Genomic DNA, 25,219 nt, shown 5'->3' with positions numbered 1-25,219 from the left:
TAACGGGACCGTGTGCGGTCCCCGTCGGCCAATCACAGCTCATCAACAAGCTAGACGCGGCGCTGATTGGCTGAGAAGGAGGGGGCGTGTGACACCACAGACTGACGATGATGCAACGTTTCCCGTAGTTTGTGTCAGAGGAGGGGCTGTTTGTGTGTGACACCATAGATATATATATCTATGTGTGACACCATAGATATGTTTTTTTTTTTATTTTTTTTTATTGACAATATATACATACAATATACATAAACTCTCGTAGGGAGGCAAAGTTTGTAACATTTTTTACAATATGTCTTAACATAAAGAAATAGAAAAAAAAAGTGCAAGGTAGATGTCTTTACAAGGCATATGTCTCATTTACAAATATATATTTTTTTACAAGGGTACATAAGCAGTTATTGTATTACAAATCTTTTCAATTGTTTCATATTTATTTCTCAATAAGGACAAGGAATTGTAAAAAGATTGGATTTCAGCTTTAAATATATTGATTGAGGGTGTTTTATTTTGCCATTTGACTTTGTGTATGTGATATTTTCCCATAATAATTACAATATTACATAACTCAAGAACATTTTTTTTCACATTTTCTATACCATACATTACTTCCTCCATTTTTAACTGTGTCATTTTGTCTATTTCAATCCATTTTGATACTTCAGTCCCAAAATGTTTTGTTATTTTGCAATGGAAAAATAAATGTTCTATTGTTTCTTCTTCCTCCGAGCAGAAAACACATGGCTCTACCTCAAATCCAAATCTTTTATTTAACATTACTGCAACTGGATAATAGTTATTTATAATTTTGAATTGCATTTCTTTTATTTTAGGTGGGATCGGCCATTTCATATATTTATTTAATTTAGTTCTTTCCATTAATTTGCCTTCCTTTGTGTATTTTTTGATTGTTGCATCATATCTATGAAATAATTTGTTTTTTAACAATTTTTTTAATTTTAGGTTATTACACTTTTTATCATTTAGTGGCAATTGATCTAAACATAATTTAGGGAGAGATATTGTAATTTTGTTTGGGTGCTGTAGATACATTTGAATTAAATTAAGCAGGGCAATTGGAATTGCTCTGCACACTTCATTGTATTCTCTAACTGAAGTTTCAACATTAAACTTTTTAATAAAGTCTGCAAAACATAACAAGTGCCCTTGGTCATTTAAAATATCAGCTATATGAACAATTCCTTTATCGTACCAGTTTTGAATAAATAGGGATTTCCGATTGATGGTTACGACTCTGTTGTTCCACAAGGTGGAGCCATGAGGAGTAAAATTTTGGGCGAATGCAATTTTCCAGTAGTTCAGAACTTGTTTATGATATTCTGATAATTTTAGAGGCAGTTTTGTTATTTCAAAATCACATCTTAATAAAAAATCCAGTCCACCTACTTGATTAAAGATCATTTTAGGGATCTGGAACCACAATAATGTAGGGTTAGCCAGATAAGATTTAATCCAATTTAATCTGAACATTCCAACCATTGATTCAAAATCTATAGTTTTTAGACCTCCCTTATCATAGTCTTTTATCATATTTTCTTTTCTAATGTAATGCGTTTTATTGCGCCAAATAAACTTATAAAGCCTTGTGTTTATTTTTCTAATATTTAGAGGACTAATATACAGGGAGTAACTGGGATAGACCAGTTTAGATACACCTTCAGATTTTGATAGAAGGTTTCTCCCAAATATGGTCAAGTCTCTTGTTAACCAATTGTTAAGACTTTTAGTAACCATCTCTATTTTTCCATCAAAATTTATAGCTTCTCTTGTTTTCACATTATTGGATAAATTAATTCCTAAATATTTTATTTCTTTCTTAACAGGAATTTTTTCCAGTTCAAGGTCAGAACATTCATAATTTGGCAACAGTTCACATTTTTTAAATTTAAACACAAGCCTGATGCCTGGGAGAATTTGGATATTATATCCAATGATTTCTTAAGAGATGATTTATCATTTAGGAAAAGTACTGTATCATCTGCGAATTGACTTAATTTAAATTCTATATTGTTAATTGTTATGCCTATTACGTCGCTATCTATTATTGAGTAAGCCATTAGTTGGGTACAAAGTATGAATAATTTGGGTGAAATCGGACATCCTTGGCGAATTCCACATGAGACGTTAATTCTTGGTGTGAGACCATTTTGTACGGAAATATAACTATAGATATCATTATAGAATATTCAAATTATTTGACAGAACTTTTCTCCAAACCCCATTAATTGTAATGACTGCAGCAGAAATTCATGTTCGATTGAATCAAAGGCCTTAAAAAAGTCCATAAATAATATAAGATGTTCAGAATCAGGAGGGGATTTATAGTCTAACATATCAAGAATAAGTCTAACGTTGTTCTGTATATATCTACCTTTAATAAAAGCAGATTGATAATCCCCTATTAAAGAATTTAGGACACTTTTTATTCTATTTGCATATACCAATGCAATTAATTTATAATCATTACAAAGTAACGTTATAGGTCTCCAATTATCTAGTTTTTCAGTGTCCTTGTTTGGCTTGGGCAAGAGAGTTATTAGGCCAGTTTTCATTGTTGGTGATAGTTGCCCATTGTTTATCACATCTAAATAAGCATTAAATAGAAGATTTTTAATGTTCGGCCAAAACGTTTTGTAAAATTCGATTGTTAACCCATCTATTCCAGGTGATTTCCCATTTTTCATTTGTTTTAAAGCTATTTCCACTTCCGATATTCTAATCTCATCATCAAGCTTCTGTCTATCTCCATCTGATATTGTGTTTATTTTACTCTTGCTTTGAAGTAGATTTATGAATTGATCACTTTTATTTTTCTGAAATTTACTTTTGTACAGTTCACTATAAAATGTTGCTACCTCTTCCATTATTTTAACAGGGTCTTCGATCTTATTATCATCGATTTTTAGTTTATTTATGGTCTTTTTTGTTTGTCTTCTTTTTTCAAGGTTGTGAAAGTATGTTGAATTTTTTTCCCCTTCCTCAATCCATTTAGCTTTAGATCTTACATACGCCCCTTGTGCTTTTTTTAAATACATTCCATCCAATTGATCTTGAAGATTTTGCATTATTTCTTTTTCTTCAGTAGTAAGATCTGATTTTTCACATAAAATATTCATTTTTTCTATTATTTCTTTCTTTAATTTTTTACGATTCTCTGCAATTTTTTTGCCTGTTGCAATCGCTTCTTGTTTTATTTGGAATTTGAACCATTCCCATTTACTGGCATTTGACATTTCCATCACAGCAATTTCTTCTTCTAACTTAATAACTTGATCACAAAATTCTTTGTTCAATAACAATGAGTTGTTAAATTTCCAAGTATTACTAAACTTATGTTTTTTTCTCCCCCAATTTTAAACAGATTTGTATCTCACAGTGGTCAGTCAGGGGAGAAAGTTGAATATCACAGTTAGTCACCGAGGATGTTAGGTTTTGAGATATTAGCCAGTAGTCCAGCCTGGAGCATAAGTTAGAGTCAGCTGGACTTATCCATGTAAATGTACTAATGCCAAGGTTCTTAAATCTCCAATAATCAATTAAATTATTGTCCGTACAAAAACTATGAATTGTTTCATCATAAACATGTTTTATCTTTGGAGGTTTTCTGTCCAGCCATGAGTCAGGAGCTATATTGAAGTCCCCTCCTATTAATAGTTTGTCGGTATCATATGTTATCATCCATTCTCCCAAGCATCGACTTAATTTGCTTAATAGATTCCTGTTTAACGATTTATTGTTATATCCATATATATTAACCAGTATAATTTTGCTGTTTTGTATTTCTACGCTGACCATCAACCAGTGCCCTTCCAAGTCAGATTTATATTCAATAATATTACCGTTAAATTTATGAAATAAGATCATTACTCCTGCTGAGTGAGACGTACCATGTGAATACAAAATGTTTTCACCCCACTGTTGTTTCCAAAATTTTTCATCTTCCTTATTTGAATGTGTTTCTTGCAAAAAAATTATATTTCCTTTGGTCTCCTTGCAAAACAAAAACAATGCCTTACGCTTTACACTATTTTTCAAACCTCGAACATTCAATGAACTTACAAAAATAGACATTAAATTGAAAACGAGTCGCTTATAAAAAGTACTAAGAGGATTAATACGAGAAATAGCAGGAATGAACTTTTTGTCCATGAATACAAATTACTCAATTCTCAGTTACAGATCCCAACAAGATCCCAAAAAAAAAAAGACATAAACAATCACTTTGGCCACTAAATTATTGTATTTACTTGGATCTATTCTCCATATATACCAAGGTAGTTAAAGTTTGTTACCCTTTTCTTCAAATTATAAGGAGCAAATAACTTAAAAGGGCCATTATTCATATATTTTTAATTTTTTTTTTTTTTTTAATAACAACCCAAAGAACCCAAAGAGGCCAGATGGCTACCAAAAGTTACTTAAATGGTCCCATTTATCCTCCGGGCCCTATCTTGAGCACCCATGTTTTCTATTTTTGTACCTTCTTTATCCAATACGTTTTCCATCGATTATGGCGTAGCCCTCCTTTAAGAAGGCTCTTTTTCCTCTTCTTCTGGCCTCTTCCACCTTTGGCCACAGCTTTGCCCGGACTTCCCTATCTTGTTTGGAGAAGTCTTCTTTAAACTGTATGTTCATCTCTTTACACACTCGTGCCTCTTTGGAGTGTCTCCAGATCTTGTCCCTCGTTGTCCTCATTCCGAATTGGATGATTATTGGTCGTGGCATTTTGTTTGTAGCAGCATCGTTTTTCACTCCAAGTCGATGTACAGAGTCCACAGTATCCCGAAGCTTTTCCACTGACACAGGAATTACTCTTGTGAGAATGCCAATAACTCGATCCCTCGTGTTTTCATTCTCTGATTCTGGCAATCCAATCAATCTGAGATTCCAGCGTCTTCGATAGCGTGCACTTTCCAAACTCATCTCTCTTAATTCAGCATTTTCTTTTTCAATGACTGAACCTCTGCCTTCAGTTGATCCACTTTTTCCTTGTTTTCCTCTGATGACTTTTCATATATTGCCATTCTTGTTTCAAAATGCTCAAATTTTGACACAAGCATATCCATTCGTTGATCCATTCGTTTTGATAGTGCTTCAATAGCTTCGAGCACACATTCATTACCACTATTCTTTGACCCTGCTTTTCTTTTAAGTTTTTTGGGCATGGGACTATTTACCGGAGTGTTCTCTCTTTCGCTTTCCCCTCCAGTTGTCTCCATCTCCGACTGCATTGTGTCTTTCTCTTCCTCAGGGCCAGGCTCCGAGCAGTAAGCATGGTCCGGGATGCTAGCCGTTAACTTCAAGTTAGCCATTTCTTCACTATCCAAATAAACACTTTTCCTTTTCTTTGTTCTATATAAAATGAATCAAATGGGTTACGCGGTGACTTTATTTACCAGTTTGGGATAACTGTAACTTCCTTCTTCAAATTTGTGGACTTAAATTCAGTTGTTGGGTCGGACCCTGCAGTTTCACGTCTGCTCACACCGCCATTCCCCCCCCCCCAGGAAGTTACTTCCGCTCGGCTTAACACCCGCTCATGCGTGATTTAAAAAATAAAATAAAAATAAAACTAAATTTTAAAAAGTTAAGATTATTAATATTAGCACACGCTCATGTGTGATTTAAAAAAAAAATTAAATTAAATTAAATTAAATTTTACAAAGTTAAGATTATTAATATTAGCACACGCTCATGTGTGATTTAAAAAATTAAATAAAATTAAATTATACTAAATTTTACAAAGTTGAGATTATTGATATTAGCACACGCTCATGTGCGATTTAAAAAATTAAATTAAATTAAATTAAATTTTACAAAGTTAAGATTATTAATATTAGCACACGCTCATGTGCGATTTAAAAAATTAAATTAAATTAAATTAAATTTTACAAAGTTAAGATTATTAATATTAGCACACGCTCATGTGCGATTTAAAAAATTAAATTAAATTAAATTAAATTTTACAAAGTTAAGATTATTAATATTAGCACACGCTCATGTGCGATTTAAAAAATTAAATTAAATTAAATTAAATTTTACAAAGTTAAGATTATTAATATTAGCACACGCTCATGTGCGATTTAAAAAATTAAATTAAATTAAATTAAATTTTACAAAGTTAAGATTATTAATATTAGCACACGCTCATGTGTGATTTAAAAAATTAAATTAAATTAAATTATACTAAATTTTACAAAGTTGAGATTATTGATATTAGTACACGCTCATGTGTGATTTAAAACAAAATAAAATAAAAATTTTAAAAAAGTTAAGTTTTCTAACATTAACACATGCGTTAACTGAGGATTAAAAATGCATAAAAATAAAAATAAAATGAAATCAAATCAAATCAAAATGAAACTTAAAACAGATAAGTTTATTAATATTAACATGCACATTCATTGAGGATTTTAAAAATACATAAAATTGATGAATAAATAAATCCCCTATGTTAACATCCACATTCACATAATCAAACTGAAAATAATAATGATAATAATGATAATAATAATAATAATAATAATAATAATAATAAATTAAAAACATTATAAATCAATGGAGTCCAGCCAAAATAATATTTCAAAATATATTAATATTTTAAGTCAATATATTACAAAAATTAAGTCCATTAATTTTAACACATTATTAGATTTAAAAAAATCTAATAAAAAATAAAAATCAGATCAAAAATAAATAAATAAACGAAAAATCTAAGTCCATCAGTATAAACACCCACATTCACATTATTAGATTTTTTTTAGAAATAATAAATATATAAAATAATGAAAAATGTTATAAAACAACAGAGTCCAGTCAAAATAACATTTTAATATATATTAATATTTTATGTCCTTCTAATAGAAAGACAAGTTAGGTCCACTAATATTAAAGTCAGATTCATATAATATTATATATATATATATATATATATATATATATACAACCCTAACCCTATACGTATACATATATATATATTATATATTATATTTTATATAGTTTGAAAAAAAAAACTCCAGTTAAATAAACACAGAAAGATATTTTAACCAAAAATTAGGATTATTATAAGAACATTTAGATGTTTATTTACATTTTTAGTCATTATAATACAAAGAAAAAGTTTAGGCCACCAGCATTTATATCATCTGTTTTTTAATCATTAAGCAATAGAGTCCAATTAAAATAACACTTAAATGTGTATCAATATTTTTAGTTCTTATATTAGAAAGAAAAAGTTAAATTCATTAATATTAATGTCCACGTTCACATTATCACATTTTTATATTATTCTTTAAAGGAAAAGACTTCAGTTAAAATAAACGCAGGAAGTTAATTCGAACAAAAACAGAAACTACACGGACATCTTAAAATGTGTTGTTATAAAGATATTTGCATGTTTATTTACATTTTTAGTCATTTTATCACAGATTAGCTTCACCAAAAGTTACGTTCAATGAGTTCAACGGTCATTTTTTCGTTAAATACTATATATTTAGAGCTAAAAAGCAACAAAGCACAGCTGGAATAACAGAGGAAAAACAAAAACGTGATTATTCTGCCTCATAAAGTCCTGATTCTGACTTTAAAACACCTCATTATGTTTATTTACATGTTTATTACGTTATATTACATTATATTACAAACAAAAAGTTACATCCACTAATATTAAAAGTCAGATTTCTATAAAATGTAATTTCTATAGTTTTAAAAAGCAACAAAATCCAGTGAAAGCTATGATTGAATCATCAGAATAAACGTGTTCTGAACTCAGATCAACCATTTATTAAGGATTCAGGGCTAAATTAAAATTAGTTTTTATAGAGAAAACACATAAAGATAAAAGACCTCCACTGTCACCGCATTACTGTATTTATAGATAGAATAATAATGACCAAACCTGAACCTACAGCTTCATAAAGTCCTGATTCTGACTTTAAAACTTGTTCTCATGACGATAAAAAAGATTTCAGATGAGCGATCAGAGTTCCTCCTTTAATGACAGCATGTTTCTGTATGTGACCGATAAAAACTAACAAGCATTTACAGCTCATTATGACAGGTTTGCTATGAAAATAATGTAGATAAAAACACTCACTATTGATCCATATTAGTTCAAATTGCTCTCAGTTAGATAAAGTATAGAATAAATTTAAAAAAAATACTGTAAAATGCAGTAAAACATATAGAAAAAATATAATAAAAATACAATAAAAACATTTTATAAATACAGTAAAAATACGGTAAAAATACAATAAAACAATATAGCAAAATACAATTAAATACAGCAAAATGAAGTAAATAATACAATAAAATATAGTAAAAATAGAGTCAATAATACAGTGAAAATATATTAAAAACACAATACAAAAAGTTTTAAAAATACAGTAAAAATATAGCAAGAATACAATAAAAACATAGTTAAAATATAGCAAAAAAAATACAGTAAATAGACAGTAAAAATATAGAAAAATGCAGTCAAAACATAGTTAAAAAACATAATAGAAATATAGTAAACTATAAACAATATATAATAAAGTCCAACAAGAAATACAGTAGAGATATAGTATAGAATAAAGTAAGAATATAGTAAATGAAACAGTAAAAACAGAGTAAAAATACAGTAAAAATATAATGAAATATATTTTTTAAAAAGTAAAACATATAGAATAATCACCACATTAACAATGTCTAGAGTGAATTTATCACTCATTTAATGTTATCCTTAATGAACAAAAATTGTTTTCTTTCAAAAACAAGGACATTTCTAAGAGACCTAACCTTTAGAACGATAAATCTGTCCTTAAATCAAGCAGATCAGAGTCTAGTTTCCAGATAAAATCAAAGCAAACACAAACAGCCCAAACATCAGAAACACTGGCTTAATATTTAATATAATCAGTAAACGTGAGGCTATAAAACATCAGCACAGACCGAAAGCTCTGCACATTTTCAGTTTGTTCCAGATAAAAACAGCTCTATGTGGACGTTTTCTCATTTAATTACTGCTTTAATCCTCATAAAGTCATGTGTTTATCCGTCAGATTTCCACAGATTTTGATGTAAATAGTTTTAAAAAGCAAAAACCAGTCCAGGTAAAATACCAGACAGAGAAGAAGCTTTGAAATTCTGTAATTACCTCTAAAGTAAAAGTAAAATCTCAGGTTGAATTTGTCGTATTTTTTGTTTTGGGAGTCCCAAACATAGAGAATTCAGAGCAGAGCTTTGGTTGTTGTTTCCTCCTTCATCCACAGGGGGCGACGTGTTCTAGAATCAACAATGTGGATAAAAGGTTTAAACTGTTGGGCCTCAAAGCTGCAGAAGTCGAAGCTCCACTCTGTCAGTTTATCACTTAAACTCCTGCATCCAGGAACATAAGATGAGGAGAAACAGAACTGTAAATGTAGGACAGCAGCCTTATAAATGCAGCTCCACAGAGAGAAAAAAGAAAGAAAAATATCTGGTGGAAAGTTCTGAAAGTCTGGACGAGATCCACAGATGTTTTTCTTTGTCATTCATAAAATAATTCAACCTTTTCCCAGATTGTTTATTTATTTATCTGTGCTTCTTGTTTGTGTATTTCTGGATCTGTTTAATTGTGTTTTGTGTTTGTAGAGTTAGTTTTTTATTTCCAGATCACACATTCATACACAGATATCATTTAGTTCAAACTATACTGAGACATATTCAGCTCCATGGTTGATTCTAGAAGCAGAGCAGCCAGAGAAACGTGACACAGATCTGACTTTTTTAATATAAAAATACAAATAGGATAGAAGCTGTGGCACGTGTTTAACCTCCCAGAGTGGTGTTAAACTACTGAAATGAGCAAAGACCTGATGTGACGACGTTTCTGTCAGATGTCAGCGATCCGTGTCGGAGGCTCAGTTTGTTTTCTCTTCATTTGTTGATTAAATGCAAAATAATAAAAACACAGCATTTGTCTTGTAAATGTAGAATAATTCATGTGTAATAAATCCAGTTAAAGAGCTAAATGAGCTGCAGTAGTTTCAGGACAGCGCCACCTGCTGAACCACATCATCACTAAAGTGTAAAAAAACTATCATTTAAAGGCTTATTCCACCGAAATATTAGTTTTCTGTCTAAGAGTTTAGAAAATATTAACTTTATTATTGCACAGATTATGAGTAAAAAGTAGTTTGTGTCTGACCAGATGTGCAAAAGCAGCAGTAAAGTTCATTATTTAGATTATTTACAGAATAAACGAATGAACAGTGTAGATGGAGTGTTATTAACACACTGATATATGACTACATAGACGTAGAAATAATAGAACTATCACATAAAGATAAATAGTGATATAAAGAGTATAAACAGTACGGATTATATTAGATATATTCAGTACATAAACAACATGAACAGTAAAACAACATGAAAGTTTATTCACATAAATAAATGGAATTTTCAGTGTTTATGATTTTAAATATTTTTAAAATGTTTATTTTGTTATGATTATGGTTATTATTATTATTGTTAGCAGTAGTATTTTACTGTGAAGCCCTGTAAATAAACTCTGTATTAATAAAGTTTGTAGAAATAAACTCGTCTTTATCCGGTGGCCGATAGTAACCTCCGCTGAACTCTCGCGATACTTGGAGGCGGAAGTCCTCATTGAAGTCTCGGCTGAAGGGACGGTTTTGGACGTCGGAGCAGAAACAACAAACAGTTGTTTTCATGACTAACCGGTGAACCGGAGCCGCACCCGGTCCGTCCGCCGACAAACCGCCGCTTTCAGCTAACTGCTTCCGGCGGGAGATCCGGTGTTTGGATGCTGTGCGGCTTCCGGCGGCTCCGTAAGACTCAGACCGGGAGGGAGGCTCAGCGGCGGCTCCCCGAAGCTCCGGGAACCGTCTGCAAGATGACCGGGAGAAGATCCGCTCCCTGCGGAAGGACCACGGGCCCGGCAAGGACGAGGACCTCCTGGAGCCGGACGAGGAGGCGGCGACCGGGACGTTCACGGCGGCCAAACCGAACTACCGGAGCCGGGCGAGCAAGATCTTCAGCAACCACAAGTTAGTGAAGCAGAACCCGCCGGTCAACGACAACTCGGTACCGGCGGAACTCATCGACGACAACAACAAGAACCCCGTCCTCCGAACCGGACTCGACTTCCGGTGCACGAGTGCGTGTTCAAAGGAGACGTCCGCCGCCTGTCGTCGCTCATCCGGACGCAGAACATCGCGCAGAAGACGTCCACGGTGAGTTACCCACCGGAACGGGACACACGGGGAGGGACCGGCAGGGGTTCGGTTTAACGGAGAACAGACAACCGGCTCCTCCCGGTGAGGCCTGGTTCTCAGAAACTCACATTTGGCACAAAAAAGACTTAAAATCACCACAGAAATGGTCAAACTTACCACAAAAATGGTCTGATTACCTCAAACAGGTGAAACTGAAAAAAACTCGAATTCGGCATAAAAAGCTCCACTAAAAGATTCAAATATTCCAGTAAACACCCAAATCAACCATGAAGTACCAAAATTATACAAAATTTCAAAAAATGTAACTAACAGATGCAAAAAAAAGACCCGCAAAGTCTCAAAAAGTCACAAAATGATTAAAACTGACCTGAATCAGTTTTCACCAGAACTTTTCTGTCTTTCTGTGGTGATTTGTGACGTCATGGGTCTATCTGCTGGACTGATGAAGTTCTGAGGCCTCAGAAATGATGGAAGCTCTGATCGGTGTCTACACTCCTCCTGGATCTGTCATTTTGAAGCAAACACCAGTCGCTGATGTATTGAGACACCATTTTTTTCTTAACCTTTGGGATTCCCAGGCTGACATCAGCTCCTGTGCAGGTTGAAGTCTGCTCAGATGTTAAGCTCCTCCTCCTCCCTCACCTGATGAAGGTGTTTCTGCTGCGGTTCAGAATCTGGGATGTGCTTCTTCTGCAGATTCTGTTGTGAAACTCGATCCTGAACTTTCAGAACGTTTACATGAGGAGAGCTGACAGATGACAGAACTAAGAAATAGAACTTCAATTTTTGCTCCATATTTTTGTAAAATTATCCATATAAATCTGTTGTACCATTAATGTTTATGAAGCACTGATAAATCACTTCCTATGGAAAGTTCCTAAGCAGCCCACAGCTGACTGTTTATATTATTGGTTAATATGATATTTATTGGTTCATGAGTGGCTTCATAGTCTTAGATAATATTTAAACCCTGTTAAGTAGGGGTGACAATGAGATTTTAAAGGCTGAAAAATCTCATTTTTTCCCACAATTTGGCTTAATGATGATTGAGAACAATTATTTGACAAAAAATTAAAGACGAGCACAACTTCTTTTTATTTTTTACCCAAGAAAACCCGAAGTTTTGCTTTTGCTGAACAGCCCGGTCTCCATGGTAACCGTGCTGAACAGCCCGGGTCTCCATGGTAACCGGTGCTGAACAGCCCGGTCTCCATGGTAACGGTGCTGAACAGCCCGGTCTCCATGGTAACCGTGCTGAACAGCTAACCTCCTCTGAATGAGTTTCCGTTCAGAGTTCAGATTTAAATCAGCTGCAGTTCTTCTCCTGTGATTCTATGGACCTGTATGTTTGTAAAACGCTGAATGAAGCCGTGACAGCATCACACTGGATACATCCAGCTGATTATGCAGAACATGCATGAAAATGTTTTTATGTTTTGGTTCTGATCAGCTGATTAGTCCGTTCTCTCTGCTGTTCTGGAGCTGGTAGTTCAGAAAACTGATCAGTCTGTTTATCACAGAGAATATCCAATCATGTTCATTTCCAGACTGATTTGTCCAAGAACTGAAGTATTTCCTCGTCTCCTAAATGTTGATGTTTAAAGTTTCAGAGCTCTGATGTGCGGCTGGAAGTCAGGAGTAAATCTATGAGCGTCCAGCATTTACAGTTTTTCTACAGACATTCCTTTCTGCTGCTGTTTATCTGTAATGATCCCTGACAGCTCCGTGATATAGCTGTGGATGAGTAGGCGTTACGCCATTGGTCCATTTTGTGCAGATAAAGAGTCACATGACACGTTTAAACATCCATGTTTATGTTCAGAGTGTTTAAAAGAAACCTGGTTAACAGAAAGTGGACAACAAGCGTCCTGGTAGACGTTCTTTTTAGGTTTCGTCCAGCCTGAGTATGTCAGAGGAGCTTCATGTTCCAGCCCCTGCTGCCTCTCAGATCAGTCAGCTGCTTATTATCCTTTAATGTAACTGTCCACACACTAAACGTTTCTTTATCAGATCCTGCTGGTTTCAGTGGGTTCTGTCTCCTCATTTAACCTCTGATTCAGCTTCAGCATCTTTGTTTTCTGTCAGACTGAGTTTCTAACGGCTGTGTTTGTTTTTCAGGAAACACTCCCGCTGATCTGGCCGTCATGATGGGACACAAAGGTGAGCTTCAGCCCTCCTCCTCCTCCTGCTTGGCTTTGATTTCTGCCTGTGTTCCGGTTGTGTTTTGGTTCTGTTGTGTTTGTGTGCGTTGCTCTTCATTTAGTGAGTCTGAGCTGCTCATGCATGAATAAGAGGAGGTGTTAACGAGTTCCCTGGTCAGAAACCTTTTCTGGTTTTATCCTGTGAGTGACGGCAGCAAATCTCTGAGTCTCTGGCTGATATGGGCTGCAGGACATGTGGTCGTTAGTTCAGTCTCAGAGCTGTTTCAGCTCTCTAATGTTTGTTTTGTTGTTGAGCTGATTATTAGTTTATGATTATTAGTTGTGGTTGTTGTGAAGGAGCGACAGAATCATTTCTGTCACAGATCTGCACATTTCCTCAAATACCTGAAGACAAAACTTGTTAGAAGCTGCGTTGTGTTTCATGTTCTCGGCGAACACGATGAAACGTCACGATGTAAAAGATTATGCAAAAAAAAGGAAATCTGGCAGCAAGAATGCAGAAAAACACTTTAATATAAACAATAAAAATGACTGAAAATACTATTCTTGCAGATTTAAATACAATTAAAACTGTCATTTTATGGCTGTTCATTGTAGAGAATAAAACACATTGGAAAAATGCATATCTTTGTTTTTAAGTTACTTTATAATATTTATCGGTAGTTTAAAAAATAAATCTAGAATGTGTAATTTAACAAAGAAATCCAGTTTTTTCAGTCCATCACATGCAGAAATAATGACCGATATCTGTGAAATACTGATTATTTAAAAGGATAAAAGGTGTAATTCTACAATCAGACGGTGTAGATGAACTGATTATGTTTAGAAAAAGAATATTACTGACAGCTTTTTACATGTTTTTTTATGTGTTTAACTGGAAATGTTAAGAAATGACAGATTTTACTGTTATTCTCTGTAATTACAAAAACACATTTACTGTTTTCACTCCTGAATATTCACATATTTGTGTTTCAGATCACAAATATCTGTAAATATTAATATTTGTGCCAGTTTAAATGCAGTTATTAACAAATGATTGGAAATAACTGCCAGTAATATGTAAAATAATATTTCTTGCAGATTTGAATACAGTCATTTACACTGTAAAAAATACATTTTTTGTAAAATCCTGTTTTTGATGTTACAGTTTGTTTTTCTGTTATTTTATTAAATATCTGAAGTTTTAAATATAAAATATGTAAGAAAAACAGATTTTTTTTCATCCGTAACATGCATAATTCTTCTTCTTTAAATAATGACAATATCTGTAAACAGTGATTATTTAAGACCGCTTTAAAAAATGTCCTTTTGCAGTCAGACAATATAAATGAACTAATTACTGTTTAGGAAAGAAATGATTTTTATATGGATGTTATTGGCAGTTTGATTCTTTAAATGACAGCTTTTACTAGTCATTATCTCTAATTTAGTTCATTTTAAAAACATTTTTGCTCCTTAATATGGCCGATTTTTTTCTTTCAAATGTAAACATTAATATTTGTTCCAGTTTAAATGCAGTTATTGAACAAATGAGTGAAAGCCTGTATAATAGCCAGTACATTTTTGTAAATTTTGTATAAAAACGGTAGATTTTCCCGTGTCGTCGAGGCGTTGGAGATCTTTCTGTGGCGTCCAGCTGAAACGTTCCCGTAAACATGGAGGCGCTGCTGCTTAGTGGCTCCATGCCGACCTTTAGAACATGCTGCTGAATATTAACGCTCTTTCCTGTGTAGGTTAGGGTTACTGTGAACACTGTTAGACGTCTGTCATTGAAGCATCGATCCCAGCCGTGGTTCAGGGCATCCATGGGGTAATCAGGTTCATTTCTGCTGCTGGAGCCTCCAGGGATGCTGAGGACAGACGGAATGAAGGCTTCAGCTTCACATCAGGCTGGGCGTGGCTTTATTATCTACAGCTGCTGACGGCAGTTAGGACCCATTTAGACTGCTAGGAGAGGTAGAAGATACCAGCTGGACAGAACTGAGGACGTTTAGGGTCCATGAGGTCCTCCAGAGGGTCCATCGGGTCCTCCATAGGGTCCATGAGGTCCTCCATAGGGTCCATGAGGTCCTATAGGGTCCATGAGGTCCAGAGGGTCCATGAGGTCCTCCAGAGGGTCCATGAGGTCCTCCAGAGGGTCCATGAGGTCCTCCATAGGGTCCATGAGGTCCTCCAGAGGGTCCATGAGGTCCTCCAGAGGGTCCATGAGGTCTTCCAGAGGGTCCATGAGGTCCTCCAGAGGGTCCATGAGGTCCTCCATAGGGTCCATGAGGTCCTCCAGAGGGTCCATGAGGTCCTCCATAGGGTCCATGAGGTCCTCCATAGGGTCCATGAGGTCCTCCATAGGGTCCATGAGGTCCTCCAGAGGATCCATCGGGTCCTCCAGAGGGTCCATGAGGTCCTCCATAGGGTCCATGAGGTCCTCCAGAGGGTCCATGAGGTCCTCCATAGGGTCCATGAGGTCCTCCATAGGGTCCATGAGGTCCTCCATAGGGTCCATGAGGTCCTCCAGAGGGTCCATCGGGTCCTCCAGAGGGTCCATGAGGTCCTCCAGAGGGTCCATGAGGTCCTCCAGAGGGTCCATGAGGGTCCTCCATAGGGTCCAATGAGGGTCCTCCAGAAGGGTCCATGAGGTCCTCCAGAGGGTCCATAGGGTCCTCCAGAGGGTCCATTGAGGTCCTCCATAGGGTCCATCGAGGTCCTCCAGAGGGTCCATGAGGTCCTCCAGAGGGTCCATGAGGTCCTCCAGAGGGTCCATGAGGTCCTCCAGAGGGTCCATGAGGTCCTCCATAGGGTCCATGAGGTCCTCCATAGGGTCCATGAGGTCCTCCAGAGGGATCCATCGGGTCCTCCAGAGGTCCATGAGGTCCTCCATAGGGTCCATGAGGTCCTCCAGAGGGTCCATGAGGTCCTCCAGAGGGTCCATCGAGGTCCTCCAGAGGGTCCATCGGGTCCTCCAGAGGGTCCATCGGGTCCTCCAGAGGGTCCATGAGGGTCCTCCAGAGGGTCCATGAGGTCCTCAGAGGGTCCATGAGGTCCTCCAGAGGGTCCATCGGGTCCTCCAGAGGGTCCATGAGGTCCTCCAGAGGGTCCCAATGAGGTCCTCCAGAGGGTCCATGAGGTCCTCCAGAAGGTCCAGAGGGTCCATGAGGTCCTCCAGAGGGTCCAGAGGGTCCATGACATCCTCCAGAGGGGTCCATGAGGTCCTCCAGAGGGTCCAGAGGGTCCATGAGGTCCTCCAGAGGGTCCATGAGGTCCTCCAGAGGGTCCATGAGGTCCTCCAGAGGGTCCAGAGGGTCCATGACGTCCTCCAGAGGGTCCATTGAGGTCCTCCAGAGGTGTCCATTGGGTCCTCCATAGGGTCCATCTGGTCCTCCAGGGGTGTCCAACATGAGGCCCGTGGTCCAAAGTGGTCCTCCAGAGGGTCCAATTCCGGCCCTCAGAGTGTAAAAATTCCAGAGAAGACATTAACTGCAGATTGTAAATTTAGTAAAACTATAAATTTAAAATAATTCTAGACCCATGACAAGTTGTTTGATTCAGAAAGTAAAACACTAGACTGTTCTTTTGTCATTTTTTTGTCTGACTTTTGTCGTTTGTCTCATGTTTTGTCATTTTCAGTTTGTCGTTCTTTAGTGTGCTTAAACTTCTTTGTCTAATTTTTTTGTCTCTTTCTTGTTTTGTTTCGTGCGTTTCTCATTTTGTTGTTTTTTGTCTTCTTTTGGTCAGTTTGTCGTTTATCTCGTGTTTTGTTTCTTTGCAATTTCCTTTTGTCTTGTTTGTTTTTCTCCTTATTTCTGTCATTTTATGTTTTGCTTTAATTCATTGTTTTGTGTCTTGTTTTTGTGGCTTTGCAACTTCTTGTCTCATTTTTTGTCTTTTGGTCTTGTTGTGGAATATTTTGTCTTGTTTTTGTCTCATTTTTTTGTCGTTTGTCTTATTGTGTGTTGCTTTATTCCTTTGTCTAATTATTTCTCTCGTTTGTGTTTTTGTTGTGTATCTTGTGTGTTTTGCTCGTTTTGTTTCTTCGTTTTTGTCCAGTTTTTTTTGTCATTTTGTGTTTGCGTTATTCGTTGTTTTGTTTCTGTTTTTGTCGTTTTGCTGGGTTTTTGTGTCACTTTTACAACTTTTTTGTCAAATTTTTGGTTATGTTTTGTTTTGTGCCATTTGTCTCATTTTTTGTCATTTTGTGTCTCATTCTGTCATATTTTTTCTTGTTTTGTTGTTTCTGTCTTTCTTTGTCTTCTTCTGTGGGTTGTGATCCTCCAGTAAATCCTCTGTGGTTCAGGTCCAGGGTGACTAAATGTTGTGTTCCTTTTAGACACTCTGTGATCTGGAAGTTTGATGTGGAAATGATAAACTGAGGCCCAGAAAGCTGTTGTGCTGATTCTGAGGGGGTGGGGTCAGGAGAACTGATGGATCAATTGAGTTAAATGGCCTTTTTGTTCCACAAACACCAGCTTCTCCTGTTCCTCGTTGTGGAACCAGAAGCGTCTCCTCGGTTGCGTAACGATGATCTGCTGCATGTTTTTGTTACACAATCGTTTGTGGGTCACAGGCTGCAGGGAATGCGACGCCGCGTTTTCTCACCGTCAGCTGCAGAAACGTGAAGCTCGCTGATGTTTGCAGCTGCAGTCGGTCTCCATGGGCGACGCTGCTCCTCCTCCAGGACCAAACATCAGTCAGAGTTTCTGAGCGCTTCAGACTGAATTTCTGCTTTTATCGGCCGGACGGGGCAGAAATTCAACAGGAAAAGCATCTCTGGTGTGACTTTAGTAACAAACAAACACAGAAAATCTGTTTTAAATATTATTCTTTATTCATAATGATGTCTGTGTTCGTAGCAGATATTATAAATGAATAAAAACAGGAAAGTTCTGTGAAGATTATTTTCAGTCCTTAATAGGACATTTTTCTCTCCGATAATCGTGTTTTTGATGATTTAATGTATTTGAATGTAATGAATTCATTTTATAAAACAGATTTTTGATGTTAATATTATTTACATTTTGTTTTCTTTTTGTTTTACAGTCAGCCTGAGAGTTAATATTTTATTCTGAATTTTACTCAATATTATAAAATAACAGTTTGAAAAAATATTTACCAGTTTTTAATGTTTTATATTTCAAACTAAAATCTGCAAATCTATGTAAATAAGTTGCAGATTTTAAATACAATAAAAATGGTGGTCATTTTACAAACAAGCAGATCATTTTTATAATACAATATTTTACATGTGGACATAAATTACCATTTTACTCATTTTTATAGTGATGGAAATATATATTAATAATTGATATATCTGATTTTTAAATCATTGGCTAATGTCTGTAAAAAATCTGCTAATTTTAATACAGTAAAAATAGTGTTTTTATACAAAACAATTCCTTTTATAATTGTTTTTCATGTGGACATAATTTACAGTTGTTTTTTAATTTTATTTTATAGTAATGTAAATGTAAATTAATATTTTTCATCCTGAAATCTGACTAGTTATTGTAACAAAACAGGAGAAATCTGTAACAAGAGTTTAAAAAGGTATTACCATCATTTATCTCAGTGCTGAATAAACGTATTACACACGTGGACAAAATTGTTGGTACCCCTCAGTTAAAGAAGGAAAAACCCACAATTCTCACTGAAATCACTTGAAACTCACAAAGTAACAATAAATAAAAATTTATTGAAAATTAAATAATCAAAAACAGCCATTACTTTTGGAATTGTTGATTAACATAATTATTTAAAAAAACAAACTAATGAAATAGGCTGGACAAAAATGATGGTACCCATAACTTAATATTTTGTTGCACACCTTTTGAGGCAATCCACTGCAATTAAACGATTCTGTATTTGTCAATGAGCGTTCTGCAGCTGTCAACAGGTATTTTGGCCCACTCCTCATGAGCAAACAGCTCCAGTTGTCTCAGGTTTGATGGGTGTCTTCTCCAAATGGCATGTTTCAGCTCCTTCCACATATGTTCAATGGGATTCAGATCTGGGCTCATAGAAGGCCACTTTAGAATAGTCCAACGCTTTTTCTCTCAGGCCATTCTTGGGTGTTTTGGCTGTGTGTTTTGGATCGTTGTCCCTGTTGGAAGACCCAATGACCTGCGGACTGAGACCAAGCTTTCTGACACTAGGCAGCACATTTCTCTCCCAGAATGCCTTGATAGTCTTCAGATTCATCGTACCTTGCAACACTTTCAAGACACCCTGTGCCAAGATGCAGGCAAAGCAGCCCCAAAACATTACTGAGCCTCCTCCATGTTTCACCGTAGGGACAGTGTTCTTTTCTTCGTATGCTTGGTTTTTGAGTCTATGAACATAGAGTTGATGTGCCTTACCAAAAAGCTCCAGTTTGGTCTCATCTGTCCAAAGGACATTCTCCCAGAAGCTTTGTGGCTTGTCAACATGCATTTTTGCAAATTCCAGTCTGGCTTTTTTATGAGTTTTTTTCAGGCAGTGGTGTCCTCCTTGGTCGTCTCCCATGAAGTCCACTTTGGCTCAAACAACGACGAATGGTGCGATCTGACACTGATGTACCTTGGCCTTGGAGTTCACCTTTAATTTCTTTGGAGGTTGCTCTGGGCTCTTTGGATACAATTCCAACGATCCGTCTCTTCAATTTGTCATCAATTTTCCTCTTGCGGCCACGTCCAGGAGGTTGGCTACTGTCCCGTGGGTCTTGAACTTCTGAATAATATGAGCCACTGTTGTCACAGGAACTTCAAGCTGTTTAGAGATGGTCTTATAGCCTTTACCTTTAAGATGTTTGTCTATCATTTTTTTTTCGGATGTCCTGGGACAATTCTCTCCTTCGCTTTCTGTTGTCCATGTTCAGTGTGGTACACACCTTTTCACCAAACAGCAGGGTGACTACTTGTCTCCCTTTAAATAGGCAGACTGACTGATTATGAGTTTGGAAAACACCTGTGATGTCAATTAAATGACACACCTGAGTTAATCATGTCACTCTGGTCAAATAGTTTTCAATCTTTTATAGAGGTACCATCATTTTTGTCCAGGCCTGTTTCATTAGTTTGTTTTTTTAAATAATTATGTTAATCAACAATTCAAAAGTAATGGCTGTTTTTGATTATTTAATTTTCAATAAATTTTTATTTATTGTTACTTTTGTGAGTTTCAAGTGATTTCAGTGAGAATTGTGGGTTTTCCTTCTTTAACTGAGGGGTACCAACAATTTGTCCACGTGTGTATTCTGTTAGATGGAAACCAGTCAGACTGCATGAAGGCAGAAAGTAAACAGAAAAAGCATCAGACTGTTTCTGAGGCTTAGAACTGGAACGGAATAAACTCCCAGAGAGTCGCTTCTTCTCACTTTATCTGCTGTCTTTCATGTTTCCGTCCTTAATCCTGGTAGAAGTTGGTGTTTCTGATCGTTCAGACCTTCACTGATGTTCTTGCTGCTCTGATGCTGTGAGGATAAAGGCTTTAATTAGAACGTGTTCCTCTGTCCTTAAGAATGGATGAAACCTGGATGCTCTCATCCGTTAAACATGAAATCAGTTCGTTATTATTTCAGGATTCATCCATCCATCCATCCATCCATCCATCCTCTATCCACACGCTTTATCCTCACTAGGGTCATGGGGGGTGCTGGAGTCTATCCCAGCTGACTCGGTGAAGGCAGGGGACACCCTGGACAGGTCACCCAGTCTGTCACAGGGCTACATATACAGACACACAATCACACTCACATTCACACCTACGGACAATTTAGAGTAACCAATTAACCTCAGCATGTTTTTGGACTGTGGGAGGAAGCCGGAGTACCCGGAGAAACCCACGCATGCACAGGGAGAACATGCAAACTCCATGCAGAAAGATCCAGGCCGGGATTTGAACCGGGATCTTCTTGCTGCAAGGTGAAAGTGCTAACCACTAAACCACTGTACAGCCCTATATTCAGGATCATCAGTTTTTACATCGCTGCAGCAGAGAAACGATCTGAATGGGATGACTGGTCTGAGTTTTAGACTCAGGATTCCTGGAAAAGATCTTTAGTTTGTTGAAATGATCCCTGAAAAGGATCTGCTGCACACTGGAAAACATACTGTAATAAATATGAAAAATAACAAAAAAGCAACTGAAAAAAATAAAAAACTGTTAAAAACAAAAAAAGTCAGAAATAACTCAAAAAAAGTTAAAGAAAAGTGTTACCACTGTAAAGACAAGACAATGTGAAAAAACTGTTAAAGAAGCGTAAACTGTAAAAAAAAATGTAAAAAAACCTCCCAAAACAATAAAACCCTGAAAATTTGGCAAGAATGACTCAAATACAGTAAAAAAATGTACAGTCAGTATGTAAAATAATATATATTTATTTTATTTGTTTTTGTCATGTTAGCGTCCTACAGGCTGTTAGCATTTAGCCTTTGTTAGCATCCTGTAGAATGTTAGCATTTAGCCTCTGTTAGCATCCTACAGGCTGTTAGCATTTAGCTTAGTTAGCGTCCTATAGAATTTTAACATTTAGCCTCTGTTAGCATCCTGCAGGCTGTTAGCATTTAGCCTCTGTTAGCATCCTGTAGAATGTTAGCATTTAGCCTCTGTTAGCATCCTACAGGCTATTAGCATTTAGCCTCTGTTAACATCCTGCAGACTGTTAGCATTTAGCCTCTGTTAGCATCCTACGGGCTGTTAGCATTTAGCCTCTGTTAACGTCCTGCAGACTGTTAGCATTTAGCCTCTGTTAGCATCCTACGGGCTGTTAGCATTTAGCCTCTGTTTAACGTCCTGCAGACTGTTAGCATTTAGCCTCTGTTAGCATCCTGCAGACTGTTAGCATTTAGCCTCTGTTAGCATCCCTACAGGTTGTTAGCATTTAGCCTCTGTTAGCGTCCTGCAGACTGTTAGCATTTAACCTCTGTTAGCATCCTACAGGCTGTTAGCATTTAGCCTCTTTTAGCATCCTGCAGCTCTGAGGCCTACTGGGCTGATCTGTTATGATGAATGATACAAGACAGAAGTGAAGCCTGAACAGCTTCTTGGGTTTGTTGTGGAGCTGCAGGAGCATTTGGAGCTTCCTGATCAGAACCGAATGGCTGCCAGCTCCGGACTGTTATTCCTCAATCTGTCCTGGTTTGTGTCCTGATTCTGTCCCGGTTTCTGTCCCGGTTTCTGTCCTGGTTCTGTCCCAGTTTCTGTGTCAGGTTCTATCCTGGCTTCTCTCCCTGATTTCTGTCTTGGTTCTGTCCTGGTTTCTGTCCCAGTTTTCTGTCCTGGTTTGTGTCCTGGTTCTGTCCTGGTTCTGTCCCGGTTCTGTCCTGGTTTAGCGGGTTATCGGATTATTTTTCTCTCTGACGTCTCCAGTTAGTGCTGGGTGTGTTTCAGGAGGCGGCCTGCACATATTATGGTCTGTTGGAGTATAAAACTAGAGCTTTATTTGTGTGCAGTATGGTGGTTACCATGGTGACATTAAAGGTGTTGGCAGGAGTTCATGTGAAACTGTGATGAAATGGTGACTTTTTCTGCAAAGGCGTCCTCTTTGTAATTTTTAAAGCAAATCAAACCATGCTTTTTCTTGCTGCTGTTTTTAATCTGTTTCACTGGTTGTGTTCCTGCTGTGTTCCTTTTCTGCTCATTTTTAACTTCTTTGTGGTTCTTTTCACATTTATGTTATTTAAATTATGTGCTAATTTAGCATCCCTTCCATCACTTTTCTTTTTTTTGGGTCATTTTTGACATTCTTGTGATTCTTTAAACATTTATTTGTGTGATTTTACATCTTTTTTTACTCAATTTTACATCTTTTTAATCTTGTTTAGTTCCTATCTCTTGGTGTTAACTGATGTTCTACCTGTCTGACTGATTCCAGAGTGCGCTCACCTGCTGCTGGCCCATAATGCACCTGTGAAGGTGAAGAACGCTCAGGGATGGAGCCCCCTGGCCGAAGCCATCAGCTATGGAGACCGGCAGATGAGTGAGTCTGAGAATCCTCTGTGGCTGGAAAAGAGAAATGTTTCCGTCAACACATTCTAAAGGATCCTTCTAGAACTGGAGGACTTCTAAATATTAGAGAAATAAATGACAAAACAAGACAGAAAACAACAAAACAAGACTCAAAGCGACAAAAATGAGACACAAGCGACAAAACGAGACTCAAGCGACAAAAACGAGACTCAAAGCGACAAAACGAGACTCAAAGCGACAAAAACGAGACACAAAGCGACAAAAACGAGACACACCAGCGACAAAAACGAAACTCAAAGCCGACAAAAACGAGACTCAAAGCGACAAATAACGAGACACAAAGCGACAAAAACGAGACTCAAAGCGACAAAAACGAGACACAAAGGCGACCAAAAACGGAGACTCAAAGCGGGAAAATAACGAGACACAAAGCGACAAAAACGAGACTCAAAGCGAGCAAAAACGAGACTCAAAAGCGACAAAAACGAGACTCCAAAGCGACAAAAAACGAGACAACAAAGCGACAAAAACGAGACACTAAAGCGACAAATCATTCATCACCAGGTTCTGATACATCTTGGTGGGAAACATTCCATGAAACTACGAAAGCACTCGGAGAGCGCAGACCTCCGCCAGGCCATCTGTCTGTCTGTTAACAGCATAACTCAAAAAGTCATGGACGGATTGTATTGAGTTTTAACAGTTTGTGCAGAAAGCAGAACATGCATGTGCAGTGTAACAGCACAGTGTTTTGCGCGCGCGTAGTGACGGTACCCGTATGCGTCGCCGCGCTTCGTTTCGTCGGTCCCCGACTCGCCCGGGCAGCCCGAAGCGGCCGCGGGGGATTCGGCCGTCGCCCGGATCGTTGCAGCGACGCACGCGGGCGCTGCGCACGCACGTGACGGTACCGTTGCGCGCGGCGTGTGACGGTACCACGCACGCGTCGCCGCCGCTTCGTTTCATCGGTCCCAGGACTCGCCCGGGCAGCCCCGAACCTGCCGCGGGGGATTCGGCGTCGCCTGGGATCGTTGTAGTGACTCTGTCTGTACAATTGAGAGATGGCCTTGCGGGCCGTCTCTCAATTGTCCTTCGACCTTCAAAAATTCCTGGATCCAGACGGTGATTCGGAATCACCTCCAAAATCTAATCGATTTCTTACTCTTGCTCTTCCGGACATTCTGTAAACATTTGGTGAAAATCCGTCCATGACTTTTTGAGTTATGCTGTTAACAACACACAACACACACACACACACACACACCACACACACACACACACACCACACACACACACACACACACACCACACACACACACACACACACACAGACGGACAGACAAACAAACTCCGGTAATTACATAACCTCCTGGCGGAGGTAATAATGATTATTTAAAATATTATGTTGATTAAAAATGTTCCACAATTACAGAGACATGAATGAAAAATAAAAGCAGAGAAAGTAGATTTAAATGAGATTGTAACTGTTTTATCAGAGATCCAGTTTGGTCATCAGATGGACAAGAGAAAAATGTGATTTAGGGGAACTCCAGACTTTTTTGGTATTAAAATATTTTAAACATTCTTTTCTCCTAGTTTTTATAGATTTGGTCTTTACACACTACTGATGTTTTAGGATTTAATACATGGATTATGGGATGGAAAACGTCCTCCAGCTCTGAATGATGGTGAAATATCTGCTCATTCTTCCTCTCTGGGATGTTGAAGTCGCTGCTTCTCCTCTTTTGTCCGTCAGAAAACGACGACGTTTCTCAGACTCTGGTGTTCGTGCTGCCATGAAAAGCGATTCTTTAGATGTTTCCTCTCAGCGTCTGTTAATTGTGCAGGAAGACAGAAGTTGTTAAACCTCCAGACTAATGTTGG

General features: G+C 37.3%; 3 protein-coding genes across 5 annotated transcripts in view; 2 read left to right on the top strand and 1 right to left on the bottom strand.

Annotated features, from left to right (window-relative positions):
• LOC110966412 (cystathionase (cystathionine gamma-lyase)) overlaps positions 1 to 25,219 on the bottom strand; it is a 353,362-nt gene that overhangs the window by 41,539 nt on the left and 286,604 nt on the right. The window lies entirely within an intron of this gene.
• On the top strand, positions 8,074 to 13,388 carry LOC127533560 (ankyrin repeat domain-containing protein 13C-B-like). The gene is given in 4 exon segments (XM_051946821.1): positions 8,074 to 8,080; positions 10,838 to 11,140; positions 11,143 to 11,237; positions 13,359 to 13,388. Coding segments are annotated over 4 exon segments (435 nt in total).
• LOC127533534 (ankyrin repeat domain-containing protein 13C-like) overlaps positions 13,373 to 25,219 on the top strand; it is a 44,107-nt gene continuing 32,260 nt past the window's right edge. The window contains exons 1-2 of the mRNA XM_051946747.1: positions 13,373 to 13,400; positions 23,244 to 23,348. Coding sequence (XP_051802707.1) covers positions 23,302 to 23,348 — 47 coding nt within the window. The 5' untranslated portion in view covers positions 13,373 to 13,400; positions 23,244 to 23,301. The remainder of the gene's footprint in view (positions 13,401 to 23,243; positions 23,349 to 25,219) is intronic.

This window comes from Acanthochromis polyacanthus, chromosome 4 (genome assembly GCF_021347895.1).
Source record: "Acanthochromis polyacanthus isolate Apoly-LR-REF ecotype Palm Island chromosome 4, KAUST_Apoly_ChrSc, whole genome shotgun sequence".
NCBI classification, from domain to species: Eukaryota; Metazoa; Chordata; class Actinopteri; family Pomacentridae; genus Acanthochromis; species Acanthochromis polyacanthus.
The sequence above is the reverse complement of the archived record's forward strand: the minus strand, read 5'-3'. Positions and strand labels throughout refer to the sequence as shown.